At 33.1% G+C, this 25,461-nt stretch overlaps 2 protein-coding genes across 3 annotated transcripts in view; both read right to left on the bottom strand.

The window, feature by feature from the left end:
- Positions 1–2,066: 2,066 nt before the first annotated feature.
- On the bottom strand, positions 2,067–3,340 carry LOC127175220 (uncharacterized). The gene is made up of 2 exons (XM_051126159.1): positions 3,252–3,340; positions 2,067–2,909 (listed from the first exon to the last, which is right to left on the bottom strand). The coding sequence occupies exon 2, from the start codon at positions 2,802–2,804 to the stop codon at positions 2,067–2,069; it is 738 nt and encodes a 245-aa protein (XP_050982116.1). The 5' UTR covers positions 2,805–2,909; positions 3,252–3,340.
- A 1,552-nt stretch (positions 3,341–4,892) lies between these two features.
- ldlrap1b (low density lipoprotein receptor adaptor protein 1b) overlaps positions 4,893–25,461 on the bottom strand; it is a 56,342-nt gene continuing 35,773 nt past the window's right edge. Inside the window, exons 4-10 of one of the 2 annotated variants that reach the window (XM_051125876.1) lie at positions 24,257–24,371; positions 23,996–24,068; positions 19,628–19,723; positions 14,649–14,761; positions 14,260–14,294; positions 8,641–8,672; positions 4,893–6,244 (exon numbers count right to left, since the gene is read on the bottom strand). In XM_051125876.1, coding sequence (XP_050981833.1) covers positions 6,198–6,244; positions 8,641–8,672; positions 14,260–14,294; positions 14,649–14,761; positions 19,628–19,723; positions 23,996–24,068; positions 24,257–24,371 — 511 coding nt within the window. In that variant the 3' untranslated portion in view covers positions 4,893–6,197. The remainder of the gene's footprint in view (positions 6,245–8,640; positions 8,673–14,259; positions 14,295–14,648; positions 14,762–19,627; positions 19,724–23,995; positions 24,069–24,256; positions 24,372–25,461) is intronic. The other variant, XM_051125875.1, reaches the window with a different exon arrangement.

The raw sequence follows: 25,461 nt of genomic DNA, 5'->3' as shown, positions 1-25,461 counted from the left end.
CTACATCTTTTGAATTCTGAAGCCTAAATACATTCACCAGAAGTAAAAAAAAGCTAAAGGTTCCAGGTTTTGGCCTACAAAAATGTCACCTACAGTATTCTGTAACACTTTAAATTCAGAATTGTATGGATTCATAAAAATATAGTATATCTAAACTTATTTCTTCCCATTTTGGAGCTTTTTGCCAGTATGAATGGTCACTGAAAAAAAAGCTTAAAAAGTTTTCCCTTTGCATTCCATCATGGACAAAATACCAACAAACAAGTTTAAAACAACATCAGGAAGAGTAAACCAGGCTTCCCACTCTTTCATAAACACCAGATTCAAGGACTTTCAAGGACTTTTTAAAGCACCATTTATTTTATATCAAGCAACTATCAAATTCACACGCCAGCATATGTAGCGTCACAAAAGACCTCTTACAGTAATTAACATTTCACTCACACTTAACATTTACATAAATTTCAGAGTAACAAGGTTTTGAATGTGTAGGTTTCACAAATGTAGGCCATTTTGAGCAGTCGTGTTCAAAGGAATTTTGAATTTCTTAAATATTAATAAAAAAATATATATTCTTGCATCAAACTGTTTTTTGCTGTCATTCTTATAAAAGATTTAAATTTGAAAGAATTTCTCAATTTTTAAATTTATAAAAAAAAAAAAAAGGTTAATCAGGGCTCTACCCTTACTCTTCTTTTTAGGATAAAAATTCTAAAAAAAAAATTAGGATAGTCAAAAATTTCAGCAGCACCTTCTAACCAATAATCAAATTCTGATCAAATATTAGCCTTCCCATTACGAGACGATGTTTGACTCCTTAAAGAGATTTACAGGAAATTTTGTTTTTACCTTTGTAATGGCATTTTTCTAAATTTATTAAAAGTATGTCATCTTTTGTTAAATTCAACATTTTTTAATTTCTAATTAAAACAACAGAATAAAAACCAGCAGAATAAGAATAAGTTACCAAATGAAATCAGTATAAAAAAAAGTTGTACTACAGAGGTGGCACAGAAGGTGTTCTGGCTTGTAGGTGTATTTTCATATGTTTAATGAGGCTCAGCGGTCACATGAGTGCAATGAAATTCATAACTTCATGTTGAGGTTAAAGTTTTATATACAAAATTTTGAATATAGAAATGTGAAATGATTTAAATAACAGAAAAGATACTTTAAAATGAAAGTAAACCTGCCAGTAGGTGGTGGCAAGTCACTGATTTTAATCACTGAATCGTTCATTGAATTGATTCGTTCAAACGGCTGATTCATTCAGGAACGAAGCAAGTGACTGTCTTTATGAATGGGTAATTGAATCAGATTGGTTTAAAAACACCCATTCATGCATGAACGAAACAACGCTGTGTTTGAAGGGAGATGCGCAGCAGCTCAGCAGTTACTTTGTTTGAAACAATTTTCGTTGACAAAATAGAGCACAATCAGTCAATAGTGTTCAGACAATGCAAGTCACTTAATATTAACTTCTTGTTTAGTGAACTGTTGTATTAAATCCATTTGCAAACTCCCTTAATCAATAAATCTGTCTCTCTCTTCATTCATCGCAATCTTCCATTATAATCAATGCAGCTCATCCACAGACGACGGTTATGCGTAATATTTATCCAGAAAAGGATAAATATTAATTCTGCTGTTAAAAATAAATGAAGAAACGGTGTAGGAGAGTGGTTATTATGGGCAAACAATGGGAAACAATATATTTGCGCAGTGTGTGCATGCCAAAAAAAAAAAAAAATCAATTCCAATTTGAAGCTTTAGACAAACGCCCACATCAACCCATTCTTTTTTTTAGCATGAAACCTGCATATAAATGCAGTTTCATTTAGTCTTTGATTGCGTAACCAGGAACTTTTTTGACATAGCACCATTCTACTAAACAAAATTTATTTCAAGCACTTTCAAGGACCTATATTTGTTTTCAAGTACTTTCCAGGCCTTGAATCCGTGTGTCTGATATTCAAGTACTTTCAAGTACTTTCAAGAAGAGTGAAAACCCTGGTAAATAATGACAGAACCTAGCAAAAATGTCACAAGTACAAAAAGGATGGAGCTCAAACCTGGACCTGAAGCGGCAGGGTGCTCTCAAAGCTCTCTGCGGTGGTTTCTTCATTTCCCAGACTCACCTCAGGACCTGCCTGTTGACTGACAGACACTACTTCTTCCTCTTTCACTGGGACAACAGTTTCGGGGGGAACGATGTGGGATTTCGATTCATGGATTGGGATAAGACCGTGCGAGACCTCCCTGACCTCACCCTTTACGGGTCTCTGAGAGCCAGCTAAAGAAACAGAACTGCAAAAATCAAAGTTTAGAGACGCACGCAATGATATTTCGGCCGCAGGATCCGCTCTGTCCCATTTCAGAACCGGTATCGGGGAGGGAAGGCTCTCCCGGCCTTGATCTATCCGGTTCTGTTTGCAGTTGGACAGAGGGGTGGACATAACAGGGGTCACAGGCTGACTGACCTTTGACCGAGGCGGTGTGACGTCTTTTGATATTATTAATGGCTGCAGGGGTGTGAATCCCTGGACTCTGGTTTGGAAGTCCACGGAAAAGTATCCCTGATCCGGGGAAAATGTTCTTGTGATGCATTGTCTTTTCAGGGGGGTCTCGCAGGTCTCATCAAAACACGAATCGTCCAGCCGTCTTTTACGTGCCCCGGCTTCTTTATTGGAAATGTGTACTTGTATGTTGTAAACCGGGCTGTTGGCATTGTACTGCTGCTTGGAGCACACCATGTGTGAGTATGCTGATAGTGGTTTTAAATGAAAAGATGAATCATGGGACATTTTTACCTAAACTGTTAATCAGGATTGAAAGAGGAAAAAGCAGTGTCTGGTCAGTTTTATACAAGCAGGAGACATAAACTGTGGCCTTGGCCTAAGTGCATGGACCTGAGAAAGCATAATGTTCGACAACAGATTAGACAAATGTCCATTTTGATTGCATGGGGTCATTAATTCACCATTTTATGCATATTTAATACTTCCTTTACATGCAAACAAAGAAATGCATCAGGTCAAACCGACGCTCATGTTATTAACGCTAGCATGAAACTAATTGGTTCAAGTAAACACTTGCACGAGCGACTAGCAAACAACTGATAGTCGTTTAAAACATCATAAAAGCGGGTTTTGGGTGAAATGTGTGACTATGCGTTTGTAAAAACCGTCAAATACACCATTTTATAAACTGACAATTATAGTAATGAGAGAATTGAGTGTAAAAAAAAGTACCTTTCGGATACAATAAGATGTTCCGTTTCGAAGTGCTAATCAATTATCCATAAACTTCAGTTATTAACATCCAGCATCGAATTTCTCAGTGCAGGTTACACCTGATATTTATAACTTCACAACCACACTTCGTCTTCTGATTGGCTGGAAACCCGAACATGTGATTTTTTAAAATTAAACTTTTGAATTTTATCCACATTATTTAAAAAAGTTTTTAAAACACTCAAGTGAAGATAACTGACCTTATAATATAGAAATATAGATAATATAGGTATTTATGAATCGTACCGGTGAAGCGTGAACCTTATGAATATTAATTACGTAATGGCAAGGTCTGTCAGTTCTCTTAGCTGATTGGTTCAAAAAGACGTTCGTATGTTGGTCGCTTAAAAAAGTGTTTTTATGTCATTTTTTGACGACTACGACTACCATTTTAAAGAATATATAAAGAGTTTACGTGATGCCATAAAATACAAATAACAGCAATATCAAAAGACTGTCTAGGTCTGTTCTGGCCAGAGCTGAAAAACTAAAAATATTATATATAATATCTAATATCATATTAGAAATTTTAATAAAACTGTGTGACAGTATTGCCTATTCACTAACACCTGAATATTGACTTGTATAGCCACTGAAATGAAACACACAAAATCTAAATATGAGAAATATTATTATTGGACTAAAACAGATTCCAGTACTATGCTTATTTTTCCCACACAATACATTACCAGTCAAAAGATTTTGAACAGTAAGATTTTTTAAATATTTTTAATGTTTTTTAAATAAGTCTCTTCTGCTCACCAAGCCTGATTTATTTGATCCAAAATACAACAAAATCAGTAATACTGTTTTTACTATTTAAATAATAGTTTTTACTATTTAAAATAACTGCTTTCTATTTGAATATATTTTAAATTGTAATTTATTCCTGTGATGTAAAGCTGAATTTTCAGCATCATTACTCTAACAGTCACAAGATCCTACAGAAATCATTCTAATATGCTGATTTGCTGTTCAAGAAACATTTTTAATTATTATTTAATTATTATTATCAATATTTGCAGTTTGTATAGCTTTTGTAACATTATTCACTATATCATTCAAAAGTGTGGAGCTATAATGTTTTAAAGAAATTATAAAAATGTATACTTTTATTTATCAAAGATGATAAAGACATTTATAATGTACAAAATCTTTCTATTTCAGATAAATGCTGTTCTTCTGAACGTTCCATTCATTAAAGGAACCTGAAAAAATTATACTCAGCTGTCTCAACATAATAATAATTTTTATTTTATTTTATTATTATTACCATTTATTTTTTATTCTTTTCAAGCAGCAAATCAGAATATTAGAATGATTTCTGAAGGATCATGTGACTGGAGTGAGTAATAATGCTAAAAATTCAGCTTTGAAATCACAGGAATAATTTACTTCTTAAAATATATTCAAATAGAAAGCAGTTATTTTAAATAATAAAATATTTTTACTGTTTTTACTGTACTTTGGAACAAATAAATGCAGGCCTGGTGAGCAGAAGAGACTTTTACCTTATATATATATATTATATTAAAACAATTAAAAAGACTTTTCACCACTAGAGAGGTAATATGTCAACTCAAAACAGTAATCAACACAGCATTTTCATTACAGTTTTAATTTATGGACATGAAATGAATAATGCAAACAGAAACTGTCACTTATGATATCTAATAAAAACTATACACAGAATGTCAATGTAAACCACAAAAGAACTGTCTGCATTGTTTTCAATCAAATCCACAGTGTTAAATATCAGTTCATTGCTTTTTTTTATGATCATATCATGATCATATTTCAACAAAAATAGACAAGTAAATAATATATTGCTGCACTTAAATTCAACCTGAAATTACATTCAGGTATATTTTTAGGCTAAGAAATACATGTAATGTTGCAGAAAAGATTGGCATTATCTTAAAAACATACCATGGACATCATGGTAATACAATGTGCTTGCTTTTTAAACATTAGCATGATAATAATATCATCATTTTCTTTAAAGTCCTTATAATACCATCTGATACCATGACTTCCATTGGATGGGTAGTAAAGATAACCTGATGAAGAATGAACAATAAGCATAAGCAGATCCTTAAATGAAACCATGAGTTCTGGAAAGAGACGCAGAGAGGAGTGCAAAAATACATTTTAATAGAAAAAAATAAGATTGTCTCATTTAAATACCCTGCCTTCTGTTTTTTTGTCTATTACTGTATGTTGTAATGTTCGCTTATCGTTTTCACACATCTGAGGGCAGACAACTCACCTATACAAAACCATCACCACTTCAGCACTTTAAAAAAAAACACAATCCAACTCCACACAAACCTCAAACATCATGAAAGTTAGTATGCATAACCCCAAGGTCGCAAATAAATCTTAATATTTATTCAACATTCGACTGCATAGAATCGCAAAGCTAGCCTCAGCAATCAATTCTATAAAAAAAAGAATAATAATAATAAATGAGCAAATATTATACAGTTATTGTCATACACATAAATTTTATATTCATATGCACACAAAAACAGAAGAAAAAAAGAAAAGCAACTTATAGGAAGTAACAGAAATTTTTAAATGTCATTATACTTAAAAGTAAATGAGCAAAAAAAATATGTTTATACTGTATTGCTTTGGTCTGTGCTTCTGTTGAAGTCATCTCGTTGGTTGTACCGAACCGCATGTCAACTCAAAGCCGGCGGCGGTAATCAGCTACGGCCGCCAGAGGGCGCCGGTGATGCGAGCAGCGCGCTCGACTCCCTTTGTGTCGTTTGATCAGCTCGTTCCTCCCGAGAACCGCCGATCAGAATCCGAACGCGTCCTCGGCGTCGGCAGCCTCAGCTTCGGCTTTGTCCCAGTTGCTAGGCGACAAGCACTCTTCAGGGTTGTAGTCCTGAGGGTTTACCCCAATGTCCAGCATCTGGGGGTTAGTGCGAGACTCAGCGAGTCTTGGGAGAAAAACACACAGAGAACGAGTTAAACCGAGAAACACAAGGAGGCAAACATCTTCACAACATCAGCGGCGGTTCAGATGATGTAGAGATCAGGGAATACATATGCAAAACACCAGAAACAACACTTTAAATATGCATGGTAAACTTCTCCCTAATCTGCAGCTCTTCGTTACATTTTAAAGACAGTATGAACTAAATGTTTATTTGTATTTTCGCATGTCATAATGAAAACGGTTGTATGAATGGACAGCGATCGTCTAGGATGAAATCAAATAGAAATATTGATGAAAACGTGAACTTAGGACTGTAAAAGTGTGCATATATGCCTAAATATAAATGTAATTCCTTTATTTAATATTTTAAAATTATTTTAAGTGTATATAAACATTAAATGAAACATAGGCCTATTTTAATATATTAAATATATATGTAATATATAACAATTATCCGTTTTTGATGTACCTGTGTGTGTGTGTGTGTGTGTGTGTATATATATATATATATATATATATACATTTAATTTTAATTTTTAATACACACTTAAATAAAAATATTAAATAAAAAAATTACATTTTTTTATACACACATACACACATTTACAGTATATACAAAACAAAAAATATATATATACACATTGAAAACTGATATTTAATATAGAATATATATATTTTATGCACATCAAAAACTATATATACATCAAAAATAGTTATGTTAAATTATATATATATAAAAATCATATTTATATATTGAATCTAATGTTTTTAAACACTTAAAATAATTAAAAATTATTACATAAATAGAATTACACACACACACACACACACACACACATAAAAAAACATATATACATTAAAACCTGGTAAAAGTTATACATCATATTTAACATTAAAGTAGGCCTATGTTAAATTATATTTATAAGAACTTAATTTAATTTTTAATTTATTGTCTATACACCTAAAATAATTAAATATATATATATATATATATATATATATTAATTTATTATATATTTATTTATTTATTTATTGTTTAAACACACTTATTCACACTTATATACTTATATACACATATATAACCACAAAATTAGAACAAAATTGTATTACAACAAAAATACTAACTTCAATGAAAATGAAAAAGAAACTGAAAATCTAAAATTATTAGCTCAAATTCAAAACATTATGACAAAAAGAACATACAAATGGGGTGTGCATAAATGCTTCATATGCAGGGTTGGGAATCACAATTACAATTATTTTTTAATTATAACTAAATTTAATATGATGAGAAATAGGCTGGATGCTGTGAAATAAAAGGGCAGTGTGTCTTTCTATTGCATTGCCCATACAGAGTGATCAGTCTGACTTGTGAATTGAATCTTTTAATGAATCTTTCAAAAAGAATCAAACCGCACTGATGTTTGGAGTCGTCATTTTGAATCTGTTTAATGTTGACAACTTGTGGTTAAAGATTCACACATTCACAGCAGAGTTTCAATAATACTTTAGTATTTACACAATAATTATTCTTTTAGAATATCAGCTTCATCTAAATGTACTGAAAGAATTGTTAACTGAATCATAAAATGGAATTAGAATCATTACATTGCTTATGATTCCCATCCCTAGAAAGAAAACTACAAGTTGCACAAAATATGCATGAACCAGTCTTTTGTTCTTTACTACCCTAAATATAGAGACCAAACTCTGTGGTTGAATGTCACATGATGTGAAATCAAACCTCTGAGGAGATGGAATGAAAAGTGTGCTATGGAAAATAACCAAAAAACAGGGACCTCTCTGGGAATATCGCTACGGTAACTCTGCCACACAGCCTCAGTGCACTTTAAGTCAAGGTAGATATCATATGTTTTTGAAAAAAAACTTTTTTGCTCACCAAGGCTGCATTTATTTGATTAAAAATAGAGTAAAAACTGTAATATTCTGAAATATTTTTACAGTTTAAAATAACTGTTTTCTATGCAAATATATTTTACATTTTAATTTATTCCTGTGATGCAAAGCTGAATTTTCAGCATCATTACTCCAGTCTTCAAAGTCACATGATCCTTCAGAAATCATTCTAATATGCTGATTTGCTAAAGTCTATTGTAAGGCAGTGGCAGGAAAGCGACGGCTGATCACAAGATGAAGAAGGAAAATATGAATATGAATCCAAATGATGTTTCTACAACTCTTGGCAAATAACCCCGTCATAATGTCCTTAAAATCCCTTTGAAGAAAAGTGAGAACCGGACAGGGTTTTGAGCCATGAGGAAGGATGCTACAGATGAAGAACTGGACTACAGCTGTGGATGATCATGGTGCTGTGAAAGAGTGAATCATGATGGATGAGGACTACGGCACGGGCACATATCACTACGACATCTTTACCTGTGTTGGACTCAAAACTATCCAGACTGCGGCTGAAGGGAGTAAACAACATCAGTGTGAGAAAACAGAAGCAGCAAACGGCAGCAGTGACTCAGTGTTGGCTGCATGTTTAGTCAGCACGTCTTGGTTCGCTGTTGCTATAATAGAACTTCCACATTGTGATATTTTTTCAACTTGTTTTTTTAACTGACATGATAAGAGTTTATTGAGAAGCCAGTGATGTTAAAGGCTACCGCTTGGCTGATGTTAAGGAACTGAGGTTAGAATTAGAGCTAACTCATTAATTCAACCAGTTGACCTCTTGACCATAAAGATTAAACTCTGTAAGATCCTTTTTTTGTAAGACTACATGCATTAAGCATTATTAATGGTGTTTGCTAAGACAAGCATGACTATTGCTTACACTTAAGAGTTAAAGATTTGAACCAACTCCCAAGTATTAAACTTTGGTGTATTATCAAACAATTTTTAACAACGTTGCTATTGTTAACTGAAACTAGTAAAGATTTCAGTAATAAATTACATTACATTAAATTAAATTTAATTTAAAATTAAATTCAAATTTAAATAAATAAGAATTTAATTTTTAAATGAAACTAAACTAAAATAAACTAAATAAAAAATAAATGAAATATAAAATAAAATAACTAAATAAAATAGATTAAATTAAATGAAATATAAAATAAAAATAACTAAAAAAAATAGACAAAAAATGTTGGCTTGGCAATCAATTAAAATAAATAAGATTAAGTTCACTTAAAAAGTAAATGTACATTTTAAATTAAACTAAATTAAATTAAATTAAAAAAATGAGATCTAAAATAAAATAATAAAATACCAAAATAAAATAGACAAAAAAAAATGTTGGCTTGATAACTAATTAAAATAAAGTTTAAGTTTACTTAAACTGTAAATTTAAAATGAAATTTTTAATTAAATTAAAAATAAAATGAAATATAAAATAAATCAATAAAATGACAAAATAAAATAGACAAAAAAAAGAGTGGCTTGACAACTAATTAAAATAAATAAGTTTAAGTTCACTTAAAAACGGTGTAAATTTACAATTAAATTCTATTAAATTTTAAATTAAATTGAATTAAATTTTAAATTAAACCAAATTAAAAATAAAATAAAATATAAAATAAAATAAAAGAACTAAATAAAATAGACAAAAATGTTGGCTTGACTATCAATTAAAATAAATAAGTTTAAGTTCACTTAAAAACAGTGTAAATTTAAAATTAAACTGAATTATATTTTAATTTAAACTAAATTAAATTAAATAAAAGAATAAAATATAAAATAAAATAACAAAATAAAAAGGACAAAAAATCCTGGCTTGACAACTAATTAAAATAAGTTTAAGTTTACTTAAAAACAGTGTAAATTTAAAATGAAATGAAATTTTAAACAATTAAATTAAATGTTAAATTCAATTAAATAAAAAATAAAATTCAATTATAAAATAACAAAATAAAATAGACAAAAAATTAAAATAAATGGCTTGGCAACTAATTAAAATAAATTAAATGTTAAATTAAATAAATTAAATAAATTATATTTAAATTAAATATAAAATATAAAATAAAATAGATTAAAAAATGTTGGCTTGACAACTAATTAAAATAAGTTAAAGTTCACTTCAAAATTTCACTCAGAAATTGCTAGTAAATTTTGACAATAAATTACAAAGAAAGGGCAAGTAATACAAAAATTACACTTGAAATTTAGGTAGTAAGACTTGTACAGTATTTTCTTAGAAACATACTGCAATAATTTGATTTTGAAATATACTTTTTACAGTGCTGCATTAAAATTATAGCTAAATAGAAATTAATTTGAAAAAAAAAAGTGCAAAATTACAAAAACTAAAATAACAATAACTGAAATTATAGGAATTAAAGCAATAATACTATAATATAGTAAGTTTTAAAGTGATTTAAAACATTTCTTTTCCCTTCATTCCCATTTCATTTTATTTGTACATCAATCTCAGTGATGTACAGAAATGGTTATTTTAATGATCATAATATCTCTCACCAGGAAATCACAAAACACTAAAACCGCTTCAGTTTGTGATGGAAAGCACTTCAATAGTCTTTAATCAGACATTTACTCAATCCCAACTCATCCTTGATTGGAAAAGTTCTTGCATGTCAGAGATCTGGAGCGTCTCTCCTCACACTTGCAGGGTGAAAGCATGTTAAATGGAGATTAACGAAGTACTGCGTTTGATTAAAAGCAAACGCTCTTAATTACCGCACGCGACAAATAATCAGCGTGAAGCGGAGATGGACTGAACCCCCGCTGCTGTAAAACAGCTCATCTCATGTCTGCTAATCTCTCGGGAACGGCACTCCGTGCGTCTGGATGAATAATGACCGTCATTACAAATCGTTAAACAGCTGTTGTTTGGTTTGCAGAATAAAACGGCTGTTAATTAGTGCCACTGCGATGCCATAGTATGCAAATAATAGTCATTTGAAACATGACCTAATCATTTGGCATCACAATTGTTTGATTTGTGTGTATAGGCAAGCAGGAACATGCCTATTATCCCAATAAAAATATTCTCTTAAAGGGCTCGTATTATGAGGGATGTAGTTTTCCTTAATAGTTTTAAATTAATGCTAAAGTGTGTAATTTTCAAATATTAAAATACATTTTCCTATCTGTCTTAATGTGTAGTGACAAATATCTTGTATTCTTTGATGTTTTAAAAGCATGTCAGTTTCAGAGGTCCATAAAAAATTATTGGTACATTCAAAATTGTTCAAACTTTGGGTTTTGTTAGAGGCTTAGACTGTATATCATTTGAACCTTTCATATTTAATGCATCTTTAAACATGGCTGAGAAATACCACCCGAAACTGGTCTTAGGGTGCAATGTGACGTCTCATTCTATACTGTGCCGTTTGTAAAATTCAACGGTCCATAAAAAAGTTTGGTAAAGTAAAAAATGTTTTTGCTTTGGATATTGTTAGTGCATTGGACAATTTATTAAGTCCCACTGTCAGATCTATCACAGCCTTATAAGTAGCAGAGAAACACCGCTACAAATTTGGCAGAGGGTGCAATGACGGCTCATTCTGTATTGGTTGGTTCAAGCGTCCATAAAAAAGACTGATACAGGAAAAAGTAGAGTCTTAGCCTGTCTTTCATTGCTAACTGTCAAATTTGATGAAGGCTTGAATATGGCTGAGGAAGGCCTCCACGAATTGGCCAGAAGGTGCAAAATGGTATCTCATTCTGCTTTAATCCTGTCAATTTCAAGGGTATGTAAATAAAGATTGATACAGTAAAAAAATATTCTAATTTTGGAATTTATTAGAGCCTTAGATTTTGCATCACACACCACTGTCAGATCTAACGAAGTCTTGGAAGTAGCAGAGAAACACTGCCACCAATTAGACAGAGGGTGCAGTATGACGGCTCATATTGTGCTACATGTAAAATTCAAGGGTCTATTAAAAAAGACTGATGGAGTAAAAAGTGTTCAAAATTTGGATTTCAGTAGAGTCTTAGACTGTCTTTCATTGTTAATTGTCAAACTTGATGAAGGCTTGAATATGGCTGAGAAAGGCCCCCCCAGAATTGGGCAGAAAGTGCAAAATGGTATCTCATTCTGTTTTATCTGCATGTCAAGTTCAAGGGTCCATAAATACGGACTGACACAGTACAAAATGTTCTAATTTTGAAATTTGTTAAAGACTTAGTTTATATATCACACATCATTGTCAGATCTAATGCAGTCTTGAAAGAAGAAGAGAAACACTGCTACAAATTAGGCAGAGGGTGCAGTATGACGGCTCATTCTGTATTGTGTCCTATGTAAACTTCAAGGGTCCATTAAAAAAAAGACTGATGCAGTAAAAAATGTTCAAAATGTGGATTTCAGTACAGTCTTAGACTGTCTTTCATTGCTAATTGTCAAATTTCATAAAGGCTTGAATTTGTAAGGCCTCCACGAATTGGGCAGAAGGTGCAAAATAGTATCTCATTCTGCCTTTTCCTTATGTCAAGTTCAAGGGTCCATAAATAAAGGTCGATACAGTAGCAAAATTTTTTCTAATTTTGGAATTTACTAGAGCCTTAGATTATATATCACAATCCACTGTCAAATCTAATGCAGTCTTGAAAGCAGAAGAGAAACACTGCTACAAATTGGGCACAGGGTGCATGATGACAGCTCATTCTGTATTGTGTCCTATGTAAAATTCAAGGGTCCATAAAAAAAGACTGATGCAGTAAAAAAGGTTCAAAATTTGGATTTCAGTACAGTCTTAGACTGTCTTTCATTGTTAATTGTCAAACTTGATGAAGGCTTGAATACGGCTGAGGAAGGCCTCCCCAAATTGGCCAGAAGGTGCAAAACAGTATCTCATTCTGCTTTATTTCTGACAATTTCAAGGGTCTATAAATAAAGATTGATACAGTAAAAAATATTCTAATTTTGGAATTTATTAGAGTCTTAGATTTTGCATCACACACCACTGTCAGATCTAACGAAGTCTTGGAAGTAGTAGAGAAACACTGCCACGAATTAGACAGAGGGTGCAGTATGACGGCTCATATTGTGCTACATGTAAAATTCAAGGGTCCATTAAAAAAGACTGATGAAGTAAAAAGTGTTCAAAATTTGGATTTCAGTAGAGTCTTAGACTGTCTTTCATTGTTAATTGTCAAACTTGATGAAGGCTTGAATACGGCTGAGGAAGGCCTCCCCGAATTGGGCAGAAAGTGCAAAATGGTATCTTTCTGTTTTATCCATATGTCAAGTTCAAGGGTCCATAAATACGGACTGACACAGTACAAAATGTTCTAATTTTGAAATTTGTTAAAGACTTTGTTTATATATCACACACCATTGTCAGATCTAATGCAGTCTTGAAACCAGACGAGAAACACTGCTACAAATTAGGCAGAATGTGCAGTATGACGGCTCATTCTGTATTGTGCCATATGTAAAATTCAAGGGTCTGTAAAAAAGACTGATGCAGTAAAAAAATGTTCAAAATTTGGATTTCAGTACAGTCTTAGACTGTCTTTCATTGCTAATTGTCAAATTTGATAAAGGCTTGAATACGGCTGAGTAAGGCCTCCACGAATTGGGCAGAAGGTGCAAAATAGTATCTCATTCTGCCTTTTCCCTATGTCAAGTTCAAGGGTGCATAAATAAAAACTGATACAGATAACCTTGGCAAAGTGATGTTGATTTTGCCCCCAAAATCTCAGAAATTCAAGCCTTTAAAAGTGGCATTCTAGTTTTCAGGAGCAGCACTTTGACAGTATTCAGGATATCAACCACTGAAAGTCTGTTAGGAAACAGTTTGACATATTGTTACACAAATTTCTACACCTCTGTGTCTATTCCAGATGTCTTTTTCCTTTATATGAAACATAGAAACTGTGAGTAGAGTGTAAAAATAGTCCGCACTGCGTAAGAGCAACCAAAGAGTTTATTCTCAGAGCTGAATACGTCCATCACAAATACCGCTGTGGTCACATAATGGAGCAACAAGAATAGTCATGCCCTATACTCCACATCTGTGCTAAAGTTATAGTATGATCTGTTAAAATTCACTGCACAGGGTGTTATGCTCTAATTTTACTAACCTTGAGAAAGCTTCATCAAGACCATCCTCAAGTTCCTGCAATAGACCCCGCAGAGATTACAATGAGTTAAAATAAACGTCTTCATGCAGAGCCTGTAACTAATGTGCTGTAAAACAAACTGTTTTATTCAAAAGTTAAATATTAATAAAAACAAATTAAAAATTAAAATTTAAAACATTGCATGGAGACCGAATTAAATAAACATTGCTGTCATTTTAATAACTAAAAATAAGACTAGTGAGTGGTAGTTTCTTAGTATTGGTGACATAAACAGCATTACTGAACATTCTTTTTACTTCAGTCTGATTAATTAAGTAATTTTTCAGATCAGCTGATGAAGTACTTTGACATTGGATATTTTGGTACATGTCTGAAGCGTGTGTTCTCACCCATACAGTGTTGTTGTTCTCTGTGCTGAGGTTCTGTGCTGGGTGTGTGACATCTTTTCCTGAGTGATCTTTTACTCCACATTCAAGGTCCAGTAGATCCCCGGTGGCCACCTCTACACATACACACACACACATAAATTTGTTATAAATAAATAAGTGCAAAAATAAGAGAAAAAATATAATGAATAAAATAAACAAATATAAGGTTAAATATGAAAATGAAGTAAATAAATAATGCAGTAATTAAATACAATAAAAAATATTAAAGAAAAGTAAAAATAATGCAAAAAAAAAAGCACAAATACGTTTTTTAAAATAAATGAAATAAAGAAAATAAGTAAAAAAAAAAAAACTTATGTAAATGCACAAAAAATGAGAATTCATAAAAAATAAAATGAAATAAACAAATAAATGAAATGAATAAATGCAAAAATTGATGTTGGGACAGAAAAAAGGTATAATTTTATTTGAAAATCCATTAAACAGCTAGTTTTAATTCCCAATTCTGATTGGATGAGCCACGTTTGAAGCTGTTGACAAATTGCTTTGTTTCTTGGAAACCATAACCAGCAGTTAAGGTAATAAACTATATAACAAGGTAGGAATATCAATTTTGGTTATTTTTTCTTACCAACAGCCAACACTTTTCTACATATAATGGGCTGATATGGTGCCCCAATTTTAAACTTCCAAAAGGCAGTTTAAATGCGGCTTCAAATGATCCCAAATGCAGTTGTAAATGATCCCAGCTGAGGAAGAAGGGTCTTACCTAGCAAAACAATCGGTTTTCATTTAAAAAAATACAATTTATATACTTTTTAATGCCAAACACTCGTCTTGCCTTACTCTGCTTGGACTGTTGTTCTGGTTCGTGACAGTTAGGGTATGTCGAAAAACTCCCATCTCATGTTCTTCCTCAGTTTCAAAATCGCCCTTTTACCTTTTTTGTTAAGGGTGTTTGATCTTCTTTGTATGTTCACTTGGCAAAGCCTGGGTCAGAACTTCTGCAGCGATGTAGGATGATTTTGAAATGATTTTTGAAATTGAGGGAGAAAATACAATTGGAGTTTTCCAACATACCCTAACTGTCAGAATACACAGAGTTCATGGAGAGAACAGCAAGATGAGCATTTAAGATTAAAAAGTATTTAAAATGTATTTTTTAATGAAAATAACAGATCGTTTCGCTAGATAAGACACTTCTTCCTCGACTAGAATTGTTTACAACCGCATTTGGGATCGTTTGAAGCCGCATTTAAACTGCTTTTTGAAAGTTCAAAATCGAGGCGCCATATCAGTCCATTATATGGGGAAAAATGCAGAAATGTTCTCCTCAAAAAATTTCTTTACGACTGAAGAAAGACAGACATGAACATCTTGGATGACAAGGGAGCGAGTACATTATATGTGAATCTTTGTTTTGGAAGTGGACTTCTCCTTTAACAAAACTGTGCAACAAGTAGCTATAGTATGCAGAGTTTTGGTATGTTTTGGTATGTTTTGGTATGCTCGAAAGTAAAACAGCTGAAAGTGGCATCCTATTTTTCTTTATTTTACAAAAGCACAATGCTTTGTTGTTATTGTGAATGTATGTAAATAAAAGCAAACCGTTTACAGTTTTGATTATTTGTATGACTAGAAGAAGTAGTTGCTTCCACTGTTAGAAGGGGAAAAAAAACAAAACATTGACAATGCAACTTTTTCATTATCATAATAAAATACAGTCAGCCGAACATATGGAAAAAACACACTGCTCAGTTTAAATAATCTGTGCGTTAATCGTTATCACCACACTGCCGTGATGCCAAACAATTTGCGGATATTGGAATGCGAGTGAAGTACAAAACCAGGTCTACATAAATAATATTCTGGCATTCTAAAAGATTTCGAATGTGGAAACATTTGGATTTGTGTCGAATGAGAGACTCAATGTTAGTTTCAGTTTCGCTTTAGCCTAAATTAAATTGTTTTGTCTTGTCTCTCAAAAATGCCATTTTATTTTATTTTAACCATTAAAATTAAACCATTTAACTCATCGTATTAATCGGTCAAAATTCTTTCTATTGGTTAACGGTACATTTACATTATACAAATTACAGGTTTAATTCTCCTGGATCAACCTGAGGTGATCACAGACACAATGGCTATAGTTCATAAATCAACCTTTAAACAGAATATTTGTACATCTCCACACCTGCAGTGATAATACAGATCTGTGCATGTAGAGAATGAATCAGCGCTCTTCTCAACATCAAGCCACAACACGCCTCACAGACTCCAGTCAAACAAAACCACTATCACATCTTTCTCATATGCAGTTTTGTGCTCCGACCCTGAGCTGTTAAACCTGTCCATCTCTGTCCCGGTCTCATATTTCACGAGCGGAGATCACCCACTGTGTGTGTGTGTAGACTAAAAGACTCATGTTTCTGATATCTGATGAGATTTAGGAATACACAGAGCTTTATTCATGCACGCACACACTTGTCTCATGGCACACGGATCACTGGTCCTCAAGGGTTCATTCGTTCACTAAACTCCGCCGTCCAGGATCACTTCTGTAACCCGAGATCCATCCATGATCACTGGCACACTTACAAAAAAGCAGCATGGTCCAGTGATGGTATCAGATGGTAATACCAGGGTCTTTAAATGGTACTGTAAGGTGCCTTGAAAAATGCCATGGTATTATCATTGCAATCCTTGCTGGATGGGTCAAAAGAGATTAGATTGCCATGTTGTGATCTAAACTTTTAATGTTTTTAAGCTCTCTTATGCTCACCAAGGCTGTATTTACTCACAAAAAATACAGCAAAATATATTTTGAAAGATTCAAAATAACTGCTTGTGTTTTAAAATGTAATTTATTCCTGTGATGCAAAGCTGAATTTTCAGGAATCATTACTCCAGTCTTCAGTGTCACATGATTCTTCAGAAAGCATTCTAATATGCTGATTTGCGGCTCAAGAGACATATATTATCATTATCAGTATTGTAAACCGTTATTTTTGTAGAAACTATGGTATATTTTTGTTCCAATAATTTTTAAAAGAACAGCATTTATTTGAAACAGATCCTTATTGCAATTTTTGCAACTTTTCATCAATGTTTCCTTTTCATTCATGCGTTCATTAATGTGTCCTTGCTGAATAAAAGCATCTATTTATTAAAAAAAATACTGAATAGCAATTTATCTAGACTGAAACTAAAGATACCATGTGACAGCACAATCAGAGACAATAAGAGCACTTTTAAAGTGCTCCTATTATGCCTTTTCAAATATGTCCTTTCATGCAGTGTGTCATGTAGCTGTATGTGCACATAAAATACCTGCAAAGTTGTGAAGCCGACAGTGCATGATAAATAAAATTATTGTCTATCAAAAAAAAAAAAAAAAAAAAAAAAAGAGTCGGCTCACAATTGCCTGAACGAGTCGTCAGGAATTCAAATCTTTTTCTGTTACAGCTATACGTCACAAAGTAACACATTTGCATAACGCCCGCCCATGTTCTACATCGCGAACAACTTGCCCGTCCACAAACAGTAAAATTTCCATGTGGTTTACATCATGTCGAGAAGATGCTGTATCCTACGCTGTGAGAGTAAATTTGTTTTATATTCACTTCCAAAAGATGAATCTAGAAAGATTGTATTTTCTAGTGATCGTTCAAAATAAGTAGTTGTGTATGTTATGTTGTGTAACAACCCTGCTCAAGTCTTGCTAACTGGCTAACTCATGCTTCTGTAGTTCTGTTGTTCAGCTGTGGGCCCACTGTAGTCTAAAAATTTGTGATTGATTCAGCTTGACAGTCTGTCTGTCTTATTAGATTGAGTAATGATAAAGCATGCCGCACAAAGCGGCTTTCACAACAAATGTGGAAAGCGCTTGCACTGCACGAGGACGGTTTGTTTCTGCGTCGACCACAGTGCATGCATAACAGAAGTGCTGTTATAAGTGCCGCTGCACTCTGAAGGGCTGCACTAAACCCAGCGGCCAGCACAGTGCTTTCCGCGTTCGGTGTGAAAGCCGCCTTAATGCATTATACAGTGCTGAAGTTTACAACACGGAGGTGTGCCCGGTTTGCTTATATAAGCAAATTGGGAGCACTTTCCACAGTTGCCCATTGTAACCTGTCAATCAGCCACTTCAGCCGTTTCATCGTCAGATGTATCGACAAGTATCCAGGGCTGTCATTCAGTTATTGCAATGGGCGTTTCGTTTTCTGACACTGTACACGGTAAACCAATCATAAAGGACTGCGCCATCTGACAAATCACAGCAGTGAGGTCTCACGGAAAGGAGGGGTTTAGAGAGACTGATTCTCTGAACTGCTTTGCACGAGTCATTTACGAATCATTTAGAAATGAGGTAAAATTAAATCTATTTTTGATTTTGGACCAATGAGATTGCACTGTGGGCAGAGCTACCCAGCACAACACCATAGAAAGTGACTGACAAACTACCCTGTTGATTATTGGCATTTATGCCTGGTTAGGACAAAAACTCATGTTTGTGACCCTGGACCACAAAACCAGTCATAAGGGTATTTTTTTCAATTAAGAATTTTAAATCATAAAAAAAGACTAAATAAGCTTTTAATTGATGTATGGTTTGTTATGATAGGACAATATTTGACCAAGATACCTCTATTTCAAAATCTGGAATTTGAGGATCCAAAAAAAAATTAATTAATTAAAATATTGAGAAAATTGAATATTACTAATCAAAATTTAAGTTTTGATATATTGACAGTAGAAAATTTACTAAATATCTTCATGGAACATGATCGTTACTTAATATCCTAATGATTTTTGGCATAAAAGAAAAATATCGTTTTGACCCATACAATGTATTTTTAACTATTACTACAAATATACCTGTGCTACTTAAGACTGGTTTTGTGGTCCAGGGTCACATTTAAAAAATTTATATGACTAGTTAGAAAAATATATGTGTTTGTGTGTGACCCAGGTATCACCTCCTCCTTTTGTGCTGCCCAGACTGGCTGAACTCTCAGACTGAGAGCTGCTGGCCGCCTCTCCATCTGATCCACATTTCACCTGCTTCTCTTTCTCTGAAGACAAAGCGTAAATAGACAGGCAGACAGACAGATAGATATATCTATTAGTTTGTAAAATATGCATTTGTGAAAGTTATTATAAAGAATGAGGTCAGTAAGTATAAATGTGCATCAGGTCCAGGAGAATTCAGCCTTGAATGTACATTTGAATATTTAACACATAGCATAAAACTGTGCTGTGGCCTTGATCTCTGCCTGAATTAATGAAATGGAAATGAAACACCCTAAAACACTATCAAAGCCCTGAATGCTCGAACAGCCTCTTTCATGAGGAAGTGTATATACACTGCTCTCACATAATGTCTAGCACTCTATGACTAAAGAGGGAAGTCAGGAGGGTGGTGATGTTCTCAGATCTGGTTCCTGCAGTATCGTACTGGCATTTTGGTAACCACATTGATAAACGATCACAATAAATGTGTTTAAAGGAACAGATAACACAAAAATGTACAGTAGATGAGTTGTTTCTTCATCAGAACAGATTTGGAGAATAAGCATTACATCACTTGCTCACCAATGGAGTGAATGGGTGCCGTCAGAATGAGAATCCAAACAGCTGATAAAAACATCACAGTAATCCACAAGTAATCCACACCATTCTAGTCCATCAATTAACGTCTTGTGAAGTGAAAAGCTGTGTTTTTTTAAGCCACAATCCATCATTAAGATGTTTAATTTCAAACTGTCACTTCTGTATAAAATATAAGTCCATAATCTATAACAACACTTCCTCCAATGAAAAGTCCATCCCCTCTTGTTCCTCACATCAAAACCAACCAGCATATTCGTTTAGAGCTGTTTTGGCTTGTAACAGGGTTCGTACAGATACTGTAAAATAAAATTCCAAGACTTTCAAGAACTTTTTTTAATCAGAGATCTCTTATGGTTAGATGTTTAAGAAAAAGCAAATCAAAAAAGCATAAAAACCTGCGCGAACCGGTTCCGAAGTCCCGATATGAATCAAATTATTTGCGATCCACGCTCCTAGGTTCCGATCTAAAGCAACAGATTTGCAAACCCGCTCCAAAGTTCCAATCTAAATCAAATGATTCGTGATTCACCCACGAAGTCCTGATTTGAAATATGAATCACAAACCATCATTTCAGATCAGGACCCAGAGCACGGATCGGGAATTATTCAATTCGCAGAACGATTCAAGAACCCTCTCCAAAGTCCCGATCTGAAGCACATGATTCGCAATACGTGAAGTTCCGATGTAAATCAAATGATTCACGATATGCGACTTGAGATTCTGATTTAAATCAATTGATTCACAATACGCAAAGTTGCAATCTAAATCAAATGATTCGCAAACTCGCTCCAAAGTCCTGATCTAAATTAAATGATTATGCAACTTGAGGTTCTGATTTAAATCAATTGATTTCCAATACGCAAAGTTCAGATCTGAATCAAATGATTCGTGATACGCAATCCAGTTGGAGCACTTTGAAACAGTGAATCATGTTGTGACGCAATGGTTTTTAAATTGTTTTTATAATCATTACAAGTGACAATGAAATTTGAAAATGAATGGCTCTTCTAATTTGATATGGGTTTTGCTAGCGAATCACTTGAAATGAAAAGAAGTCTGGGTTTGAATTAATCTGAGCAGTTCCAGCTTAAATGACTCACTCGATTGGGTTCATCTGTTCCTCTTTTTGTGTCTTCAGCCATGTTTACATGACACTGTCAGTACTACTACTGGTTTAGCTCGATAGTTTTGTGACGTTAACTAAAACAGGCAAAAAGTGTATATGCTTAGGTAAATAGGTAAAATGATATGTGCTTATTAAAAAATGAACCACTTAATAGATACATTGTCTTTCAATAATTCAAGTACTTTTCAAGTACCTCTTCAGGAATTTTGCTATTTTCAAGGTTTTTCAGGCCTTAAATTTCAAAAACTCAAATTCAAGTACTTCAAGCACTTTAAGCACCTTGTACGAACCCAGTTGTAAATGGTGCTTAATCTGTGCATATTTCTCTCTTGATTCAGACGAGATGACTTTTTCAATGGGGGAAGATATAACATGGACTATGGACTCGTATTTAAGTTAAAAAGCCTTAATAATGTATTTGTTTCTTAAAACATTCAGCTTTTTGCTTCATAAGACATTAACTGATGGACTGGAGCGGTGTGGATTACTCATGTATTATTGTGACGTTTTTATCAGCACTTATTCTGTCGGCACCCATTCACTACAGAGGATCCATTGGTGAGCGAGTGACTTAATGCTACATTTTTCTCCAAAAGCATATTTGGCCTTTCCTTCTTTGCTCTCATCACATGCATCACTCTTGAATTAAAAATTTAACAGAGCAGGATGTACAGACAGCACTTTTTCAGGACCATAAAAACACAGCTGAAATATAACTACGTGTCATTTGTTTATATTTTAGATCCTGCGGTAAAACACAATGAAATGGAGAGAAAAGTCTGAGTTTGCCAGATGATCAGATCCTGCAGCAAACCACCAGGTGCAGAGATGAAATGAGTAAATCTCTACAGGCCTCAGGACACACACACACACACACACACACACACACAGACATGTTCAAGCATGCAGTAAATTACATATATGTTCTGCTGATCTGTACGACAGGAGCTGCTCTACTTTCCCTGCACTAAAATCTCTTTCTTGTCCTCCATCCCTGCATGAATTAAAGAAAATATACAGTCCCTTAAAAACTCATTAGTCTACAAGACAATGCCTTTTCAAAGTCATAAATATCCAGTGACAGGGTTGGGGGCAAATGAAAATAAATTTTAAATAATATATTTCAGCTTCTTTGGAAAAATCAAAGTTTCAAAAATAAAAAGATTCAAAAAGATTCAAAATTCCCCTAAAATATTTGCTATGAAATGGCTTTAAAAGAGTGTTGGTGTTGTTGTTGTTGTTGCCAGTTAAATTAAAAATAAATAATGCAAAAAGTAAACATAGCAAAAATCCAGTTCAGAAAATGTTTTACATGCTTTTCCTCTAAAAACATTTCATATTAATAAAATATTAATGTTTATTATGTATATGCATGAAAATAGCAATATAGAATTATTACCATCCTCAATCATCTATAATAAAATTGACTTTTTTCTATTTATATTTTAGGTTTGAGTATATATGAATGTAAATGGTGCGGGGTTATTATAGTTAACCAAATCTAAAACCTAAACTTAAAAAAAAAAAAAAGTTAAATTGTTGATTGAAAGAAATGTTAACTGAAACAAAATTAAGTATTAAAAAAAAGTAAACATTTTCTTTTGGCTACTTGCAGTGTTTCTCATTTTTAAATAGTTTAACTTGATTTAAAGTTAAAATAATTCACACTAAATGACTTTTTCAATGGTGGAAGCAATAATATGGACAAAAGGACTCGTATTTTAGTCAGAAGCAACAGTTTATAGTTAAAAAGCCTTAATAACGCATTTGTTTCTTAAAACATGCAGCTTTTCGCTTTACAAGACATTAACTGATGGACTGGAGTTTTTAACAGCATGTTTTTGGACTCAAAGAAATGTTAACTGAAACAAAGTTAAAAGTTAAAAAAAGTAAACATATTTTTTTTTGGCTAGTTGCGGTGTTTCTCATTTTTAAATAACTTGATGTAAAGTAAAAATAATATAAAAATAAAAATAATTTAAAATATTAATAAAAACTATAATAGGATCTATAATAGGTAAAAGGTAGAAATGCTTTTAAAATAAACCCAACATGAATAAAAAGATGGTACATTTCTTATAATTTGGCACGTTGACACTATTTTTAAAAGATAAACAGTTTAAAACATTTTCAATGTCTTTACAAGCTTACTGATCTGATCACCGAGACCTAAAAGAATATTGACACATTTTAAAATGTCACTTTTGTAAACATTACTGATGCAAAAACAAATCTAAATTTTGTTGATTGCATTTTTTTTAAATAGATTTTATTAGATGAAATGTTATACCTCATTCATGGAAAATAATTAAACCTACTAATTTTTATTAAATTAGTGATTTCATAGTCATGAGAAAAGAAAGGATCAAAACAGATGAATCTCGATCAGCTAAATTAGCCAACAGTGTGAGTTAAAGTGTTTCAGAAACCTGTTTGAAAATAGTCATTACTTGTGTTTGGAGTTGCTAGTGGTGTGGAAATAACACGCTTCAGCTATAAGTAGGACACAAGTGATTTTGTGCTTTACAGCCCATAAAAAAAGAAAGAAAGAATCAGAAGAAAGTTAAACAAGAGTTGTGCTGGGATGGCTGACGTTGTGCGTCGTACCTTCTTTAGCAGCCTGCCAAAACTCAAAAGCCACACGGAAAGCCTGAGCCACTGTTAACGTCACCGCCTGAGCCTGAGACAGATGGAGAAGAGGGAAGAGAGGTTTCAACGCCACATCTCTTGTCTTGTCTATTTTGGATAGAAAGGCACTGGTTTCCGTCTCTCTCAGAGGAAGTGTGGTCTTAACGTATAATGCTATTTATAGACTAAAGGAAAGACAGGGAGTGTCTCTGACAAACAGACATATGAACACACACTCACCACTTTCCTCTTGGTGCAGAGGTACGCGTGACACTCCAGCGTTTCGTTGCGTTGACTTTGAGCGATGTAGGCGAACACTTTATCGTGCATCTTATCAGCCGTGCAATAGGATATCCTACAAACAACAAACAATATATGAGCAAAGTCAATCGATAGACAAGCCATGTTCAAATACAGTAAAAATTTCCTGTACAAATTTACTTTATAAGACTGCCATTCAAAAAAAGTCAATACATTTTTTTTTTTAAAAGAAATAAATATTTTTATTCAAGGATGCATTTAACGGATAAAAAATGACAATGCACAAAAATGTACAAATGTTTTCAACACTGAAACTAATAAAAAAAAATTTATTGAGCAGGAAATCAGCATATTAGAATGATTTCTGAAGGATCATGTGACACTGAAGACTGGAGTAAAGAAGCTTTGCATTACAGAAATAAATTACATTTTAAAATTTATTTTAAAAATACATTTTAAATATACAATATAATATTAAAACAGAAAAGTTATTTTAAATGGTTATAATATTCCACAATATTATTGTTATTATCATATTTTTGGTCAAATAAATGTAGCCTTATTAAAATATATCTGCAAGCAGCCATTACCAAGTGCTTTGAGGCATTTAAGCACATATGAAAAAGGACATTATTTGGCAAGTCTGTAACCAACAAAATCAATGATTAAAAAAAGCATTTTTGGCAAATCCAGGTAATTTACTAGAGAAACATTGTGTTTTTTAATGTTTATGACTGTTGTAGCACCAGATGTCCTTAAAGGGGTCATCGGTCGCCCATTTTCCACAAGTTGATATGATTCTTTAGGGTCTTAATGAAAAGTCTCTAATATACTTTGATTAAAAATTCTCAATGGTTTTGTAAAACAACACCCTTTTTACCTTGTCAAAATGAGCTCAGCAAAAATCATCTCATTCTAAGGGGTTGTTCCTTTAAATGCAAATGAGCTCTGCTCACCCCGCCCCTCTCTTCTCTCTGTGGAATGACGATCTTGTTTACTTTAGCCGCATTTAGCCGCATTTAGCCGCATTTAGCCGCATTTAGCCGCGTTTAGCCGCTAAACTTCCTAACTACCACGTTATTAGGAAAGGCGATCGCAAAGATTCATAAAAAAACGCTTATACACACTTCTGCTGTAAGAGAAGCTGGACCATGAATGATTTGCGTGAACATAGACGGATATAT

Source organism: Labeo rohita, chromosome 13 (assembly GCF_022985175.1).
Source record: "Labeo rohita strain BAU-BD-2019 chromosome 13, IGBB_LRoh.1.0, whole genome shotgun sequence".
Classification (NCBI taxonomy): Eukaryota; Metazoa; Chordata; class Actinopteri; order Cypriniformes; family Cyprinidae; genus Labeo; species Labeo rohita.
The sequence above is the reverse complement of the archived record's forward strand: the minus strand, read 5'-3'. Positions and strand labels throughout refer to the sequence as shown.

Excerpts from the sequence above, each read along its gene's own strand:
- LOC127175220 (XM_051126159.1), bottom strand. The coding sequence starts at position 2,804 with ATGTCCCATGATTCATCTTTTCATTTAAAACCACTATCAGCATACTCA.